A 20,139-nucleotide genomic window follows, 5' to 3' on the forward strand; every position below is an offset into this window, starting at 1 on the left:
ATGACAACGCTGCAGTTATTTGCATGCTAAATTGTGATTGGACGTTTTTGCCGCAATGTGTGTTTTGACTTCGTTAGTTGAATAGAGGGATAGAAAATGAAATGCTGGCTACGGCTGTCAAAGGTCAATTTTAATTATGCAGATTATATTATATCTAACTTTAGATTCTGAAGCTGAAGGTCTAAATTGACCTAAAACTGACACGGTTCCTTTGCTACCGTCAAACACTGTCGTTTAGTTCAGAAAATTGACTGTTGCGTTTGTGGGTCGCCTAAATTTTGGGAAGTTCAAGAACAACTTCCTGTACAAGAGATTGGGGTTATCCTCCACGTATGCTCCAGTGGTGCTTGTGTTCTGCTCCTGCGTGAGACGCACCTGTCCCAGAGCTTCACCTGAGAAGGTAAGCTGCTCCACAAAGCTGATTAACTGCTCTTATCCAGCCAGCCACTGTTTATGGACTTCAGCGCTGGAGAAAATACCAGATGATACATGTCCTGTTTGCGCTCACTACCTGTACCCAAAGTTAGATGTTTTCACCCTTATTCATTTTCATTCTTCTTAACCTTAATTAATATTAAGTTAGTATTATTTAATATTAAATTAAGTCCATTTCTCCTGGATGGATGGATTGATTTTACTGTATTGAGTATTTGTGCAGAATTATGACAAAGTCTCAATACAATAATGAAATAGTCTAAATAAATAAAATTAGGCTTATTGATTAGGTTTTTGATTATGGTGCGTTCTTGACATGTTTCATGCATATAGAGTGCAACAGTCGGTTTCTCAAAGTAAAACCTCAATTCATATCTATATATTTTTTTTTTTGTCCAGAGGTATGCTGAGGATGGGTATTCAGCTGTTCGGAGCAGGACAAAAGCCTCATTTAGAGAAATCCATGTCCTTCTCTTCATCCAATCAGGTAAAGCTGTGTCCCGCTGGGCCTCTGCTGTCCAAACATCTTTCAGTCTATAGCCACTTATTACCTTTCACCCCTCATATTTAAGTCTTTTAAATAATCTTTTAATAAAGACTAAAGTAAAAGCCAGTAGAACAGAAACAAATTACACCTGTTTAGCGGCAGCCCTAGTCGTGTGTTAGGAATAGTGAGTATATTAAAATAACACAGACTTAACACTGAATCTAATTAAACATCTTTATCCGCTCAGTCCACAAAAACTGACATTACTTCAAAGTCAAATATACAGAAAGAGGTGCCTGTGAAAATTAAAAAAAATCACACAAAGTATAGGAATAAATAAAGAATACAACTGATTGGGTTGTCTGACAAATCACACACAACTTAGTTAATTGTCCCACAACTGTATGCCCAAAAGAGCACAAAGCCTGTTTGTGAGGCAGATATTTAACCCGAGAACTACACACATTAATGGTGAACATGTTGAGTACAATATGCTGTTGTTACAGAATAGTTTCCTCATTGTTACAGAGTTCTGCTCTCAGTAGATCACCATCAACATGCTTTTGAAAGTCAGACAACCTAAGGCCTGTTAAAGGCAGTGTTGTGTAAAAAGCAAGGTGTGCCACTGTTTCCATCCTTTTAAGGTCTGGGAGGTGACCGAACGCTTACAAAAACACATTTTCCTCAGCTGCCGGTTAAAAGCTGCCGTGTGACCCCTTCAAGAAAAGTGATTTCTGACTGAAAAGTGATTTAATATCGCCTGCTGGCTTTATGGTGAAAAGTATTATTGTATGTGTGAGGCTGTCGGGTTAAACATCCGCTCAAACAATAAACTGGAAATATAAGGATCAAACTTTATACTGCTACAGACGGACGTGGACAGTGAGGCTTATTTGGTTGGAATATCAGATGTGGTTAGATGATAATATCAGAACATTTACAGATATATTTATTTCTTAAAATATTAAAAAATAAACTTACATTTCATTCGTATTTACATTGTAGTGTGTACTTTCACATCAATTGGAATCTCATTCAAATGTGGGTGTACTGATCTCATATGTATGCATATACACCTATATTTTTAAGAGAGAACATTTTAATCAACCTTTCATGCATTCCTTCTCCCAAAGGTTGGAGTGGCCACAGACATGATGGAGTGGGAGGGGACATGACTCTCTCAGATTTATGTGGGAGCCGCTTCTGCATCTCCCTCCTGTACCTGGTTGCCTTTAAACAGCGACGTGATCTTCGACATGATGTCAGAAAGTGTCTCCTTCACACTCTTTTCCAGCAGCCATCCCTCACTTTCGCTCTCAGGATTCTCTGGGTCTGCCAAGTTTTCCAGTGAGGTGCTCAGGTACTGCAAACCAACAGTCACGACAACCTGTGGCAAAAAATTCAGATGAACTTAAATCAATTTCACAGTAGAACTAAACATGCTTCACAAATATATGTTTCCTTTTGGAAGTGATTACGTCTTTGGTATATATATATATATGGCCACAAGAGGGTTTTCATAGGTTAATGAATGTTTAGAAATTCCACACATCATTGTTGTGTGCTTCTGGTGTTTTGACCCACATGAGTTCCTGGAAATATCCAGTTTGGCAACAAGATCTTAGCACTTCGGTTCAAGCTAAGGTTAACCCTCTTGAACTACTTTTTTTTTTTGGTGTCATGTCACATTATGCAATCAATAAAAGTTCAGATTGAAGGTTTGCTGTGCCCATCTACTTAACTGTGTATGCATGAATATATAGTTTCAGTGTATTTGGTGGTACTAATGCAGACAAGGAATCTGTAAATATGCCAAGTACATGTTATTTGTCAACTTCCCACATGCTAAATGCTAGTCACCTACAGTATATGTTGTCATTCCATCAACACAAAGCGTTAATCAAATCAATTAAGCAGATAATTAATCTGATTCACGTTATAATCTAGCGGCTCACTTTATAATCTAGCAACACACTCTTTACCCACCAAGAATGTAATCTAGTGACAAAGCCAAATGCCATGAGTCTGCTGTGTTCAATTTAATATTCCATTCCTTTTCCCACACCCACCTGCATAATAATGAACAGCAGCACAAAAGCACCAATACTGTTCATCATGCCCCCATAGTAGGACACCAGGGCCTCACGGCAGCCTTTGGTCCAGATGTTTAGGTCCTCAGTGTGGTGGTCGTAGCTGTAGTGAGCGGAGTTGTTGGTCAGGTGATGTTGGATACAAGGGCGAGGAGAGCCAGGGTTGCAACAGCTGAATGGAACGCTTTCCATCAAGTATTTACCTTCCACGTTGCTCTGGACACGGCTAAGAAATTGCAAAGTTTGAACTGTCAGGCAAATATTTTAATTATATCGACTGGGTTCATTGGCATATATGGAAGTGGCAGGCTTAGAAACATTTGTATATCTATAATTAACTTTGAGATTACTGGACAAAACTGGGGACTCCAGTCTGATAATAAGAAGAAGAGCACCTCTTTTAAATTAGACGTGAGTTAAAAATTGGGGCCAACTCCACGTGAGGTGATAGAGTGCACAATGGTATGATTGGTGTGAAAGGTAAGCTTTAAAGGACTTGGGAATAGGATCCTGACAGGTTGTCTAATCCATGGACCCATGTGCTACTTGGGAATCTCTCAAAACAAACTCTGAAATTTGATTCCACTTGCATTCAGCATAACAGTTTTCAGGGGGTCTGCTTTGAAACTTTGAAAACATTAGAACATTTGTACTATTTTTTTTGTCTTGGTTATCATAAAATGATTGCATAATAAAGTGTCTTTTGGGCTACACTTCCTGAAGAGCAGAGTAAAATATACATCAACTGATCTCTATCCGTTTAGGTGCCTTACTTTCTTAAACTAGCTTTAACTTCCTCAAAACCCAGTTTCTTAAAACAATCCAAGTAAGCAGGATTTCTAATGAATGCAGGTAATGCGTTCCATAGCTTAGGCCCGTTATAAGAAAAAGCCCCCCCCCCCCATGGTTTTTAATTTACAATTAAAAACTGTAAAGGCTGATACAAGGAGAGACAACCAGCAGAGCGAAGAGAGCGCGAGAAGGAGTAGAAAGAGTGACCAAATCACAGATGTAATCTGGAGCCACCCATGCACAGCTTTATAGGTTAAAATCAGAGTTTTAAAATCAATACGTGATTAAACCGGGAGCCAATGAAGTTGCTGGAGCACTGGGGTAATGTATAAGTCAATAATAATAATAATGTTCAATGACTGATACCTTTTGAATTTGACTACATCTATGGTAACAGTTAATATTGTACATATTTTGCTATGATAATGAATCACTGAAATTCAGATATGTCACAAGCCAACAGATGAAAGAGAAAATGTATATAAATTATCCAGAATCTCTTCCACTTAGATCCCACCACTAATACACATTTCCACTAGTACTCAGTACTAAAATCAGTACTCACTCTTTAACCTCATCATTGCTAAAGTCCAGGTAGCGGTTGCTAATCCACTGGATCTCAAACCAATCCTTGTAGTTGTTGTTGCCACAGCAGCGGAACTCAATCTGTGTCATATCTAAGGTTCTCTTCATGAAGCATCGTCCTGGTGTGTCTGTATCTTTGTAGTACTTCATTCCATTCTTCAGGCCTTCAGCCAGGGCGAAATGGAGAGAGATCTGCATCAAGAAACACAGCAGAGCCGTGACAAAAAGGGCGAAGCAGAAAACCACACATCCGCTCATGTAGGTATTCAACACTGGTTTCCACTTGGTGAACTTGATTGTGTCAAGGGAGTCATGGCACACTTTGCCCCCAAAAGCGTTGATAACACAGGCCACAAGTCCCACCAGAATGAGCAGGTTGGGCACAAAATGGCTCTCGTTGTTATCCATCATCTCGCTTCTTTTACGCAGCTCGATCTTGAAGAAAATCCCCATGCTGAAAATGAGGATCCCAGCCATGACAGAGAGCCAGTACAGGAGCCACAGTCCTTGGGCCAGCTTGACCCGCTTGGCCAAGTCAAATTTTATAGGCATCAAAGCCATGTTTCTGTTCTTGGTGATTAATGAGTCAAAACAATATATTCAGAGTTATACTTCTTTAGTATGATTACCTTTGTTTCAAAGGTCCGATTCAAGTTGTTCTACAATTCAACTTGTCTTTCCCTTGTTGAAATTCTTGAAGACCTTGAGCAGAAACGTTGTAGTCCAGAAGCTTAGTTTAGTAATCCGTCATCAAGCGTGGAACGTGCAGTAGCAGGAATTCCCCTTTCCATATCCATTCTGACCACCCACAATTCAAGAAAGTCCATGCTGTTGGCAACCAGAGGCCTCTTCCTCTGGGATTTCACATAAATCCACCCAAAATGGACCAGCTGGGGGGCTACGTGGCTTTTCCTGATGGTTCCCTTCCCTGCAAAAGGGGGTGGCCTGCTGAGGAGCTGTGTGATTGTAGAATCAGTTTCCTCTACGTCATCCTAAGACCCACTAATCAGCGCTGATCCCATTTGCAGATGAGCTGAGGACTCTAATCCTTTATCTTACTTTGTAATTGGTTAGTTACTTTAGCATAAGTTTCCTTTTTTACTTGCTGGTATTGCCTGGCTCTGGGGTATCTCTGGGTAGTCTTCAGACCAAACCATTGTTGTCTTATTTCACAAGAATTGGAAGTTACATCATTCGTTGGTGGTCTGCGTATATTATATTATTAGTATGCTCATTTCTCAAATAACACATTTAGACGTGTCTACATGGGTAATTTCTGCCACTGTATTTTAGAAGAACTGTTTAAACTTATAATAATCATACATTTAATAATCAAATGCACATTTTTTTTTAATCCACTTTGCTGAAATACTACAGGGGGCATATTTAACGGGCATGATTCTATATCTCTGCTAAATGTAAGCTAACCAAATCTATAGCAAGGGAAGTAAAGATCATGGTAAAAAATTGTATCAAAGAATTTACCTGGCCCTCAGACAGGCCAGGTAAACCTGACTGATGCGTTTATCCTATTGTTTATTCTAACTCCACAAAGTTGTATAGGTCTCTTAAGATGTTTATCACCCAGACTTGTAACTGAACAATCTTTATCCTTGGTCAAGCCTCCTGTAGATACTTTAAAGCTATGGACACAAGCATTCCTTCTTCCCTTAGAGGTGATTTTTACATGATGAACGATGATCCAGCCACCTTATTGATGTCAATAGTTTGCTCGTTTTTATTCCTCAATAATTCATGGGAAAACAGATGCTTCCAGTTGTAAAACCCATCCAGACAGATTTTGCCCCCAAGTCAATCTGATGTACTTTATCAAAGAGCAATCAGCTCATTTGACAGTTGCCATGAAGAGGAAATCAATGTTCTGTGCTTGCAACTAACCCTACTTGAAGCAATCACAAGCTCTTATAATTAGTAGTGAACCTTAAGTCCTTTGCAACTTTGCGTAAGCCTAATCAAATACCTAAACATTCTGTCTCAAAGGCAGTGAGTGACGATTAAGACTTTTGGTGGGTTGACCCCAAGTCTCTTGTAAGAGCAGTTGACCTAACTTTAGGCTAATAGCTAATTTGTTGAGTTGTAGAGTTGCCTTGCAGCTGTGTCTATAAGAGAATAAGCATGCATTGGTCACATGTGACAAGATTAGAAGTACCGATAGGATTTGAGTGACTTACTGTCTGATCCATTTAGAGGGACACGCAGGCACTGGATGAATAGCACGCGAGGATTCTACCTCAGCAACTGAAATGTTGGAGGAGCTTGTTACATTGAGGCAGGAAGGTAGATCTCCAGGAACAGGGTTGGGCACCACTGTCCTATTCACACGCATGTGCTGATTTGTGACTGCGTGTTTCGAGTTTGAGCTCCATCAAGTTGATTCTTTATCGTCTATTTTCTATCTTAAAAACTATTTTATACACTATCATTTTCGTTTCTATAACGTGTGAATATATCCCCTATAGCATTCTAAAAAAAAAATCAGAGAGCCTTATCACTAGTTTTATTTGATTTCTCGAGTCTGCTATTAGCTTATAGCCCGTTAGCATCGGCCGCTAATCTCGCTTAGCTAATACTCTATTCACACACATTACCATTGTTAAACTGTTACTTGCTTAAATGGCGGATTTGTGTCTACCTTTGAGTGCAGGTGAGGACACATTCGAGCTGCATTCGGTGCAGCTGGAGCTGGAGGCCGCGGAGAAGCAGATCCGTGACCTGGTGGAGAAGCAGGCTCAGCTGAGAGAGCGGAGAGCCGCGCTGGAAACATCCCGGGCTGATGCTCACAAGTCCGGGGTAAGTATACAGCACGCTGCTAACACTCCCACCACCTCTACTCCGTGTGTTTCTCTGCACAGGCGCTGTGATCGTCGGAGACGCCATCGTCCGGCACGTCTGTGCTACGTTAGCTGAAGTTTCCCCGGTGCTCGTGTTCTCGATGTTTCTTGGCAGATACCCGCGATCCTGAAGGGCGACGAGAGCATCGGTGCTGTCGTGCTGAATGCGGGGGTTAACGACAGACAAAGACACTGAAAAGGGACTTCAGGAGCCTGATCGAGGTGGTACGCAGCACATCGCCCGCGACGACGATCATCGTGTCAGGACTGCTTCCCACGTATCGACGAGGACACGAAAGGTTCAGTAGACTTTTTGCTTTAAACGCATGGTTATTGTCATGGTGTAAAGAACAGAAACTGCTCTTTGTCTTTGGCTTTTCCGTGCTGATGGCCTGCACCCCAGCAGAGTCGGAGCGGAACTCCTGTCGGACAACATCTCCAGGACGCTACGCTCCATCTGACTAGTAAGCCAATTCTCAAATAACTACTATGATGACTTTTGTTCTACCCACTTAAAAGATAGAAGTACTTGCATTGTCCAATCTATACAGACTGTGTCTGTTCCCCGAATAGCGAGGTCAAAATATAAATTTAATGCAAGATCTAGAAAAAATCTGATCATGATTAAACCATAAAAACGCAAAATAAATGAACAAAAACTATTTTTAAAGTTTGGGCTCCTATACATTAGATCACTCGCAACCAAAGCAGTTATTATAAATTAAATGATCACAGATAATAATTTTGATGTACTCTGCCTGACTGAAACCTTAAATTTAAACCAAATGAATATATTGGTCTAAATGAGTCTACTCCACCAAGCTACTGTTATAAACATGAGCCCCGTCAGACTGGTCGTGGCGGTGATGTGGCAACAATATATAGTGATATTCTGAATGTTACTCAGAAAACAGGACACAGGAGGTTTAGCTCATTCGAAATACTTCTGCTTAGTGTTACACTGTTAGATATGCAAAATAAATCTCTCCTGTCTCTTGCTCTGGCTACTGTGTATAGACTGCCAGGGCCATATGCAGATTTCCTAAAATAATTTGCAGATTTCCTCTCAGATCTATTGGTCAATGTTGATAAAGTGCTAATTGTCGGAGATTTTAACATTCACGTTGATAATACAAATGATGCGTTAGGACTTGCGTTTACTGACCTAATAAACTCTTTTGGAGCCAAGCAAAACGTCACCGGGCCCACTCATCGTTTTAATCATACGCTAGATTTAATTATATCACATGGAATTGATCTTACCGATATAGATATCGTACCTCAAAGTGATGATGTTCCTGATCATTTCCTTGTATCGTGCATGCTGCCTATTACTGATATTAGTTATATGGCTCCGCGTTATCGTCCGGGCAGAACTATTGTTCCAGCCACCAAAGACAGATTCACAAATAACCTGCCTGAATTATCTCAACTGCTCTGTGTACCCATAAATACACATGAACTAGACGAAATGACTAGCAACATGGGCACTATCTTCTCTAATACATTAGAAGCTGTTGCCCCCGTCAAATTGAAAAAGGTTAGAGAAAATCGTACTGCACCATGGTACAACAGTTATACCCATTCTCTCAAGAAAGAAACTCGTAATCTTGAGCGCAAATGGAGAAAAACTAAATTGGAAGTTTTTAGAATTGCGTGGAAAAACAGTATGTCCAGCTATAGACAGGCTCTAAAAGCTGCCAGGGCAGAGCATATCCGCAAACTCATAGATAATAACCAAAACAATCCAAGGTTCTTATTTAGCACAGTGGCTAGATTAACAAATAAACACATGCCACCCAATCTAAATATTCCCTCACAGTTTAATAGTAATGACTTTATGAATTTCTTTACTGATAAAATCAAAGGTAGATTCTACTGCGTCTAGTATTTCAGCTTCATTCATCGCACCCAAAGAAAAACTGCAGTGCTTTACAACTATAGGGCAGGAAGAGCTAAATAAATTTATCAGTGCATCTAAACCAACATGTTTATTAGATCCTGTACCCACTAAACTACTGAAAGAGTTGTTACCTGTAGCAGAAGAACCGCTTCTCAATATTATTAACTCATCGTTATCTTTAGGTCACGTCCCAAAACCATTCAAGCTGCCGGTTATTAAGCCTCTTATTAAGAAACCACAGCTAGATTCTAATGAACTGGCAAATTACAGACCCATTTCAAATCTTCCGTTTATGTCTAAAATTTTAGAAAAAGTTGTGTCTGCTCAATTGTGTTCCTACTTACAAAAACGTGATCTCTATGAAGAATTTCAGTCAGGTTTCAGGCCTCACCATAGTACAGAAACTGCACTTGTTAAAATTACTTGCTTTTTGCTTCAGACCAAGGCTGCATCTCATTGCTAGTATTACTTGATCTTAGTGTTGCGTTCGACACTATAGATCATGATATACTCATAGATCGATTACAAAACTATACTGGTATTCAAGGGCAGGCTTTAAGATTGTTTAGATGGTTTAGGTCTACCTGTCCGATCGCTACCACTTTGTTCATTTAAATGGGAAGTCATCTCAATTATCACCAGTAAAGTATGGAGTACCACAAGGATCTGTCCTAGGTTCTCTGCTATTTTCAATTTACATGTTGCCCCTTGGTAATATTATTAGAAAATACGGGATAAGTTTTCATTGTTATGCTGATGATACTCAACTATATATCTCAACAAGACCAGATGAAACTTCTCAACTATCTAAGCTAATAGATTGTGTAAAAAATGTAAAAGATTGGATGACCAATAATTTCCTCCTATTAAATTCAGATAAGACAGAGATATTACTTATTGGACCAAAAAACAGTACACAAAATCTCTTGGATTACAATTTGCAACTAGACAGATGTACTGTCACATCCTCTAAAGTCAAAAATCTGGGTGTTATATTAGACAGCAACAGTCCTTTTGAAAATCATATTTCCCATGTTACAAAAACAGCATTCTTCCATCTTAGAAACATTGCCAATCTTCAAAACATGTTTCTGATGCAGAAAAGCTAGTTCATGCATTCATGACCTCTAGACTGGACTATTGTAATGCACTGCTAGGTGGTTGTCCTGCATCTTCAATAAACAAGCTACAGATTCTTACAGTTCTTACCAGGTCAAGAAAATATGATTATATTACCCCTATTTTACAGTCTCTGCACTGGCTACCTATTAAGTTCCGTATCATTTACGGAAAAAAAGTGTAATTTAGATGCTTAGTTTCATGATAATTGTGACTGATGCTTTAATGCTTAAATAATGTTTTAATAACATCTCTGATTTCAGTAGCAAAAATGCTTGTAGAGTTGGTAAATTGAGTTTACTTACAGTATGTGAATCAGTTCAAACTGCCCATTTCTTTAAACTGATTCAAAACTCTGTTGTACAATTTGTCATCACAAATTGAACACAGAAGTCTCTTCATGGCATTATTCATATTAAAAAAAAGGTATTAGAAATCATGAAAAGTAAAATATGAAGACAAAGTTTTTTTTTTGTTTTTTTTTTTAAAATCTGTATCACCAACCCTTGCCTCAATTTAGCCTTTTATAATGAAGAAATACCAGATTGGGCATTTGTATTTGTCCAATTGTTAAATTTCTTAGGCTACTAGTTTTGAGCTGTGCTACATGGCCTCTCCCTGAGAGAGGAGCACAAGCCTCTTCTTCGCAGGACACTGTTCCTTTCACTTTGTCTGTGGATAATTAGCTGCAGAGTTCAGATTCACGCTCACTTCAAAGAGCAGCAGCTTCATATTTTCCTGCTATTGTGTTTCATTTAGATATTTTTTTTAACAAGGGCCACATGTTGCTCTGGCTTGCTGTCCAGGAGATCATTCTGAGAGCTAAGAAACAGACTGCAGAATCTGTTTACCCATAATCTTATTGCATTGAGAGCCCTTTTTATGTATGAAGGCAACAACGCTTGCTTTCATGAGCTTTTAAATATTTTTCTGCCAGCCCACACTGCCTATTATTTCTACACATACTAGATAGATAGATAGATAGATAGATAGATGGTCTGTATCAGTAACTTGATGATACAGAGTGAAAAAGAGATGAACAGACAGAGGAAGCTGAAGAGGAGGATTGGTGACACATGCAGATTGTGCCCTGGACGTGGAGGAAGGAGGGGGGCATTACAAGAATTTCATAACAAGCACAAAGGCATTAATATGTCAGAGGTTCACTGGAAGCAGATGTGTGATTTATTTTTACAGGCTGGTAGTTTGGGTCGTTGCAACAGGCATTGAAGCTATTCTTGCAGCCCCTTCCCTCCCTCACCTCCTTTTCCTCTGCTATAAACCCACACACTATCATGATTGTTTTTCTCTCATACTGATATACGCTACTGTGTTTGCATGGCTATGAGAAAACACATTTCATTGAGAATGAGCTGTCCTGTTTTGTAAGAATTTAAAATAAGAATATTTGTGAAACATATTTAATACAGATACATTTTGGTACACAATAACTTCTTATAATGTTTCACATTTTAGAATAATAGCAAATTCATCAAAACTATGAAAACACAATGGATTATGGAAATAACTGAACATATATAACTTTAATAACCTTTTTTTTTTGTTTATAAAACTAAAAGATATTGAGAAAAAAGTATCTTTTTTTTTTGCTTACAGTGTCTAACATTTTTCATGCCCACTAGATGGCGACTGTGACATTGAATTTATTTGCATTTTGAAATTTTAACCTCCCAGACTCTTTAAAGTTTAATTTTTATGATCCTAAAAAGAAAATCAACTTTCATTGAATGTTTACAATAGATTCTTTGATAGATATTACATTGAAAGAGAAATACATAAGGAGTTTAAAAAGCATCTGTGTTCTAGACTGACATCCAGCCCCCAGTCCTTCCCCCAGACTGGCTGACACATGTGAAAGACTGGAGCATTCAGAGTGACAGTCTAATGGGAGGAAACAGCCCATTATTTAATCAATAGAATTGCATCAATTTGGGGAAAATTTATGTCCAATGAAAACAAACGAACAGCCAGTCCAGAAAAGAGGCAGCTTTTTCTTTTGCGTGACTCAGAGCGTTAATGAGAGAAGGGCTTCTCAGGGTGTGTATCTGTGCCTGAGAATATCTTTGCAGTGATGCCCATGTGCCCAAACATGGCTGTTTTTGGCTGTACTCGGGTACAAATTGAATCGTCACTCTGGCCTGTCACTCTGTTTCAAGGTCTACCTGCTCATTCCTCTCGTGACCTCTGCTTGTAAATCCCCAGCAGGGTCGACGAGTTGATGTCAGCGTGAGTGACATTAAGTTAACCCTAGAAGGTTAAGAGGGTGTTTGGGGGGATGGACTAAGAATGTGACTTCTGTAGAAAACATTTTATAGGCAGAAAACTTCAAAACAACTGACGCGTAAACGTATTTCTTTTCTTTTTTTTTGCTGTAGGATGGATATATTACTGTGGCACAGTAGTGCACAGCATAACAAAATCTCCACAACACAACAAAACAAGCCGCAACACAATGAAATCCCCACAACACAAAGGAAACAAGCTGAACACAACAAAATCTCCACAACACATCGGAATTACGGAAACAAGCCGCAACACAATGAAATGAACACAACACAAAGGAAACAAGCTGCAACACAACGAAAGTAGCACAACACTATGGAAACAAGCCACAACACATCAGAATTACGGAAACAAGTCACAACACAACGAAATTAGCACAGCACAACGGAGACAAGCCACAACATAATGAAAATGTGGTGATTTTGTTGTGTTGTGTACTATTGGGCCACCGTAATATATCCATGGTTTGGGTAACATTCGACACCTAGACTCTTAAAAATTAAAAAAAAAAAAAATACATATGTGACCCTGGACCACAAAACTTAAGTGTCAATTTTTCAAAATTGAGATTTATACATCATCTGAATACATAATCTTTCCATTGATGTATGGTTTGTTAGGATCTGACAAAATTTGGCCGAGATACAACTATTTGAAAATCTGGAATCTAAGGATGCTAAAAAATCTAAATATTGAGAAAATCGCCTTTAAAGTTGTGCAAATGAAGTTCTTAGCAATGCATATTACTAATAAAAAAAAAAGTTTATATATATTTACGGTACGAAATTTACAAAATATCTTCATGGAACATGGTCTTTACTTAATATCCTAATGATTTTTGGCATAAAAGAAAAATGGATAATTTTGACCCATACAATGTATTTTTGGCTATTGCTACAAATATACCCCAGCGACTTAAAACTGGTTTTGTGGTCCAGGCTCACAAACAGTGCCCTCCATAAGTATTGGAACAGTAAAGACAAAATTGCTCTGTTGGCTGTGGAGTCAAGACATTTGCAAATATGATTAAAAGATGAATATGAGACAAAACTACAGAATGTCACATTTTATTATTAGCCGTTTCAACACACATATGTTTTACCAAATAAAAAGAACAGCACTTTTAGAGTTCATCCCACTCATTGATGTGAGCAGAAGTATTGGGACAGTTGAACATAAGGCAGATATAAAAGATTAAAAGCTATTATTTAGTTGCAGATCCCTTGCACACAATCACAGCAGTGAGTCTGTGACCCATAGACATCACCAGACTCTTGGTCTCATCCTTTGAAATGCTTTTCCCAGCCTTTAATGCAGCCAATTCCAATTGTTGCTTGTTTTGGGGAGTTTCTGCCTTTACTCTCCTCTTCAGCTGGTGAAATTCATGTTCAATCGGATTTAAATCTGGAGATTGACTTGGGCAATCTAAGACTTTCCATTTCTTTGCCCTTATAAATTCCTTGACTGAACTGGCAGGGTGTTTTGGGTCATTGTCCTGATGCAATATGAAGCACTTCCCAATGAATCTGGTGGCATTTTCTTGAATATTGGTAGGCAAGATGATTTTGTACCCTTTCCAAATTCATTCTTCTACTGTCATCATACATTAAGTCATCAGTAAAGTTGAGAGGGCCTGTTCCAGAGGCAGCCATGCATGCCCATGCCATGACACCACCTCCACCATGCTTTACAGATGAGGCTGTCTGCTTGGGATCATTGCAGTTCCCTTTTTTTCTCCACATTTTTGCTTTCCCATCACTTAGATAAAGGTTCATCTTTGTCTCATCGGTCTATAAACACAGTTCCAAAACTCTTCTGACTCACCTTTGTGCTTTTTTGCAAACTCTAATCTTGCCTTTCTATTTTTGGTGCTGGTCAGAGGTTTGCATCTTGCTGTGTAGCATCTGTAATTCTGTGTCAAAGTCTCCTGAGGACAGTAGATTGTCAGAGCATCACCCCAGCTTTCTGGAAGTTGTTGGTGATTTTACAGACACGTGATTTAGGATTCATTTTCACAGCTTTTATGATTTGTCTGTGATCAACTACTGTTGTTTTCTCAGCTGATCAGGTAGTTGTTGGTTGCTGGTGTCGCTGGTGGTTTCCAAACTCTTGATTTCTCCATGCTCTTTGTTTTTGCTATAGTTCTAACTGACTTCCTCTTTTCTTTTAGCATCCAAATTACTTGCTTTTCTCTCAAAGTCAGCTCCCTCATCTTCATCCTGGTTTGTGTGTGTCATCATCAAATGCAAGATTCAGAATACAGAAGTAATGGATATAACATACAACACATTCCCTGCATTTACTATCTGAAGAATGAATGCAACAGGACACAGCTGATCACTTAGAAAGACCTGTGAGGCAACTGCTCCAATACTTATGCTCACATCAGATAGAGGGATGAAACTCTAAAAGTGCTGAACGTCTTAGCTGGTAAAACATCTATGTGTTGAATCATCCAATAATAAAATGTGACATTCTGTAGTTTTGTCTCATATTCATCTTTTAATCATATTTGTAAATGTCTTGACTCCACAGACAACAGAGCAATTTTGTCTTTACTGTTCCAATACTTATGGAGGGCACTGTGTGTATATATATATATATATATATATATATATATATATATATATATATATATATAATTGCTCATCCAAAAACAAACTCCAGCATGTTCAGTTATCAAACACGACTGGAACTTCTATGGTCAGATGAAACAAAAATGAGCTTTTTAGCAGCAAACACTCAAGATGGGTTTGGTGAACACAGGGATAAAAAGTACCCCATGTGCACAATGAAATATACTGCTGTATTTTTGATGTTGTGGGCATATATTTCTGCTGGAGGTCAGACGCATCTGTCAACACGCTTTTGTTTAGACGCATGGCATCATGGATTCTATCAAATACCAACATATAAAAAATCAATAAGTGACTGACTCTGTTAGAAATCTTATAATGGGCCATGTTTGGATCTTCCAACCGTACAATAATCGAAACACAAACCTCAAAAACAACACAAAAATGGGTCACTGAGCACAAAACCAAGCTTCTGCTATGGCCATTCCAGTCCTCTGACCTGAACCCTGTAGAAAATGAGTGAGGTGAACTGAAGAGGAGAAGCACCAACATGGAGCTGGGAATCTGAAGGATCTGGAGAGATTCTGGATTAAGGAATGGTTTCTGATCTCTTGTCAGGTGTTCTCTAGCCTCAGAAAATGTGGAGCTGTTAAACTGGCAAATGGAGGTTTCAAAAAGGATTGAATAAAAGGGTGCCGTTAATTGTGGCCAATGTGTATTAGAGAAAAACATTTATTTCATAATGATATTTCCCCCCATTTTAAATTCTTATTATCCAATGAAAGGTTAGATTTATTATTTTTTTTAAATAAAACATCAAAAAGATTGACAATGCAGATTAATTTTCACAGTCTTCTTTGATCATATTTACCAAGGGTGCCGATATATTTGGCCATGACTGTATATACTGTATGTATATACACAGTATCTCACAGAAGTAAGTACACCCCTCACATTTTTGTAAATATTTTATATCTTTTCATGTGACAACACTGAAGAAATGACACTTTGCTACAATGTAAAGTAGTGAGTGTACAGCTTGTATAACAGTGTAAATTTGCTGTCGCCTCAAAATAACTCAACACACAGCCATTAATGTCTAAACCGCTTGGCCACAAAAGTGAATACACCCCTAAGTGAAAATGTCCAAATTGGGCCCAATAATCCGTTTTCTCTCCCCAGTGTCATGTGACTCGTTAGTGTTACAAGGTCTCAGGTGTGAATGGGGAGCAGGTGTGTTAAATTTGGTGTTATCGCTCTCACTCTCTCATACTGGTCACTGGAAGATCAACATTGCACCTCATAGCAAAGAACACAAAATGGTCCTTCTATGACAGGGATGGGCAACTTCGGTCCTGGATGGCCACTGTCCTGCAGAGTTTAGCTCCAACCCTAATCAAACACACCTGCTTTGTAATGATCTTGAAGACCTTGATTAGCTTGTTCCGATGTGTTTGATTAGGGTTGGAGCTAAACTCTGCAGGACAGTGGCTTTCCAGGACCGAAGTTGCCCATCCCTGTTCTATGACATAACTGCAAAAAGAGCCCTTTTGGAACCTTTATTTTTAAATTTGCCTTTTAAAGCAAATTTAAACAATTGTAGAGCATTGAAAAAGCAAAACTCTGAAATGTCATACATTTTAATGCACATAGATTTGAAAAATGTCTCTGAGAGCCAGTGAACAAAGATGAGCCAAGAATAAGTTGATTCAAGGAAAGGGAGAAGACATGTTATGGAGGAGAACACCTCTCGCCTTGTTTCTGACAATGAACTGCTCAGATAGGCGGCCAAAAGTTCTGTGTGAAGCCGGGCCCTGTCAGGCAGTTTTATGTCAGGCTAAAAGGTGGTGGAATAAAGCTGTTAATGGGGCCTGCACTTTACTGTCTATCACTCTCGACTCAGCTATTGGGGGCCTGCCACAGCAAACATTCTCCAAATACATACACACCTCATAGATACTAGGATATGGTCACATAAATCTAGTGAAACTTGTGAAAACTCTTTCCTATAAATTCACATTCCAAGAATTAAGGATGCACAGATACAAGAGAATCAGTTTATATGATGAAACAGCTCCTTGTAAGATGGATTAAATGGTTCTACACAAGGTCAGACATTCCTCCTTGCCTTCCTGATCAGAGACAGAGTGACTCACTGCAGCCTCCTGCTATTCCCATACAGCTGCAACAACATATATAACAGATTTTAATACCATCCATGACACTCACAAACCCGTCTTTGTAGGATCACTCAATGGATTGTTGGCTGTCTATAAGGAGTGCAGAAAGCATGAATGAAGAGCAGAAGAGAGAAATGCTTGTATGGATTCTCGAGAAACCTAAGTCATTTCTTTTGCAAAGAAAATTAAGCCCATTTTATGACCATTTTTTTTGTGCGTTTGAGTTTGTTTGTGACTCCCATTATTCTTTTAGCAAAACTTTAAAAAGGCAGTACAAAATGCTATCATGATACTTATACTTAAAGGTATAGTTCACCCAAAAATGACAATTCTGTCATTAATTACTCACCCTCATGTCGTTCCAAACCCTTAAGACCTTCGTTCATCTTTGAAACCCAAATTAAGGTATTTTTTATGAAAGAAATTTTTTATTTCTGACCCTTCATAGACAGCAAGGGTACTTGTTATGGTACTCAATAACAGCAGACGACTGTCCCAGAGGAGAAGAAATTGTTGAATAAAGTAATTATTTTTGTTTTCTTTGTGCACAAAGAGTATTCTTGTAGCTTTATAAAATTATGGTTGAACCACTGATGTCACATGGACTATTTTACAATGTCCTTACTACATTTCTGTGCCTTGTCCATGGTAGTTCCCTTGCTGTCTATGGAGGGTCAGAAAGCTCTCGGATTTCATCAAAAATGCCGTTCTTTGTGTTCCAAAGATGAATGAAGGTCCTACGGGTTTGGAACAACATGAGGGTGAGTAATTAAAGACAGAATTTTCAGTTTTGAGTGAACTAACCCTTATATTGTCATGAAAATAATGTTGCAGTGCTTAAACTGTGAATGTTCATGTGCTTTTTCTTTTGATTTTGATGGTAAATGTGACCTGGACAACTTCACTGATTTCGTGAGACTAGCAATATCAAAACAAGTAGCATTTATTGCAAAGAAAAAAGAAAACCTTCATTTTTTAAACAAACCATTTTAACAAAAAAAGTTAGGTTTTAACTTATCCATCCATCGATCCATTCTCCAAACGCTTGTACTCTACATTCACATGAATGCTGTAGTCTATACCAAAACAGTAAAGTTTGTTTAAAAAAAAAAAAAAAAAAAAAAGTATATGTTTCTAGTTAGTGATAAACTACACACTGTTATTCTGCAACGTAAACTTAAAGAGAACTGACTTCATACAATCCTTGAAAATCAACTTAAAAGCATTTGCTTAAAAGTCATGTCAAAGTGGCTGAGAAAGTTCATTCTAAAAAAACATCTAGCATTAGATCTAGTCACTTAGCTTAGTATTTTGTTATCCATATGATATGCTTCCTAGCAATGCAGCCTGTGGTAGAAGGTCCAACACGTTCTGCAAGACTGGGTGGGAAAAGGCTTGAATGAAAATGGAGAATAACAGAAGAAGACATCAGTCCTAATAAATTAGAGGAAAAAAACATGGAGAGAAGTCTGTTTTAGCTTCCAGACTCCTTATCTTGAGCTGAAAGGAGACCTCACTGTTGCACTTGAGTGCCTTCCAAGAGATTTGTTACATTCTGAGTTACACTCCAGCTTCGAGAATATAACCTCTCAATTGCCAGAAGGGGCCTTGGAAGGGGAGCCACCTTTGGGCCTCAGATTATATTCTTTGTCTCCATTCCAAGATTCCGTGTGTAGTCAAACGAGACTTGAAGGAGACGCAGAGGAGCAGAGACGAGACAAGCAATAGATTGTAGACTAAAATGATGAGAGCAGGCACTGAAAACTTCCCTCAAGAGAAACCAAATGAGAGATAGCACTCTACAGCTGAATGTTTGGCCTCGAGCGAAGGTGAAAATGAGCAGCAATAAATCTGACAGACTTTATCTGAGAAGAGACCTAAACCTGTTGTGCGCATTTTGGCCTGGTTGGGCAGGAAACAACATGGCCACTCTTGATCTTTGGCTTTGCACATTTGACCCCAATGAATCACAAAGCTAAAAATGGAGTCTGTACTACAAGCAGGGGGTTGAATTGTGTGGAATAACGGAGTATGATATATTCATAAAATTGTGCTATTTTTTTCCTCCTGTTTTAATCAAATAAAGATGTATGGTGTATGAAGCCAAGTTCTGCTCTGCATATTTGGATAAATTATTCCCACCAAAGCATCCTTCCATATTGTCTCCCCTGGCTGATCCTAATGTTTCACGCACACACATACTCGCATTGTGGAACTCTACGGACCTGCTCAGCCAACTCAACAAAATTGTGTGTGCGAGGATTCAGCACAGTGGTTAATAAAGAGAAAAAAGGCTTCATTGTGACAGGGGCACTCTCTGGTGATGCGTTCACTCCCCCGAGCTGACCTCTGCTCTTTATTAAACTCTAATGAGCAGCAGGGCTGAGCGGTCTTATCTCAGACCTGTCACACAAGCACAAGGCAGTGTTAGGGAATTACTAGTCTCAGCCTCAGACGTCACGCCCACGGAACGTTGTCTAAACGTCTGGTGCATATGGCACACTTATCTGGAAACACTTCAGGAGTTTCAAAGTTGTCATCGGATTGGTTGAATTATACAGGATTTGTGTTTGTCGCATTCTTCAACATTCCGCCTGGAAACAATAATGCCGTGGCGCCAAACCCCCTCACGAAAGAAGAAAGCTGTCATGTTTACAACTGATGACGAGCACTTATCAGGATCAACTAAATGTTGAATTTTTCAAAAATATGTGAAAAATTTAAAGTTTGCAACATAGAATCTTTAAAATATGTCTGATAAGACACACTGGTCTGTTATTGTGGCGACATTTCCACGCCCCTAAACATGATGTGCC

At 38.8% G+C, this 20,139-nt stretch overlaps 1 protein-coding gene across 2 annotated transcripts; it reads right to left on the bottom strand.

Moving 5' to 3' along the window:
* Positions 1-828: 828 nt before the first annotated feature.
* Positions 829-5,329, bottom strand: LOC306882125 (peripherin-2-like). Of its 2 annotated transcripts, none has more exons than XR_013785221.1 (3): positions 4,370-5,321; positions 2,898-3,238; positions 829-2,848 (listed from the first exon to the last, which is right to left on the bottom strand). XR_013785221.1 is itself a non-coding variant. In XM_079436606.1 (3 exons), the coding sequence occupies exons 1-3, from the start codon at positions 4,948-4,950 to the stop codon at positions 2,109-2,111; spliced, it is 1,029 nt and encodes a 342-aa protein (XP_079292732.1). In that variant the 5' UTR covers positions 4,951-5,329; the 3' UTR covers positions 829-2,108. The 2 variants fall into 2 exon arrangements, 1 of the variants encoding a protein (XP_079292732.1); XM_079436606.1 differs by having other exon boundaries at positions 829-2,309; positions 2,992-3,238; positions 4,370-5,329.
* Between the last annotated feature and the right edge of the window lie 14,810 nt (positions 5,330-20,139).

The sequence above is a fragment of the Barbus barbus genome (genome assembly GCF_936440315.1).
Source record: "Barbus barbus genome assembly, chromosome: 16".
NCBI lineage: Eukaryota > Metazoa > Chordata > Actinopteri > Cypriniformes > Cyprinidae > Barbus > Barbus barbus.

What these genes read in the sequence shown, in the direction of transcription:
- LOC306882125 (XM_079436606.1), bottom strand. Translation starts at nt 4,950, where the DNA reads ATGGCTTTGATGCCTATAAAATTTGACTTGGCCAAGCGGGTCAAGCTG. An exon ending in AGCAATGATGAGGTTAAAGA is followed by an intron (nt 3,239 to 4,369) that starts GTGAGTACTGAT and finishes GCAATTTCTTAG; the next exon opens with CCGTGTCCAGAGCAACGTGG. An exon ending in TGCTGTTCATTATTATGCAG is followed by an intron (nt 2,310 to 2,991) that starts GTGGGTGTGGGA and finishes TTTTTGCCACAG; the next exon opens with GTTGTCGTGACTGTTGGTTT.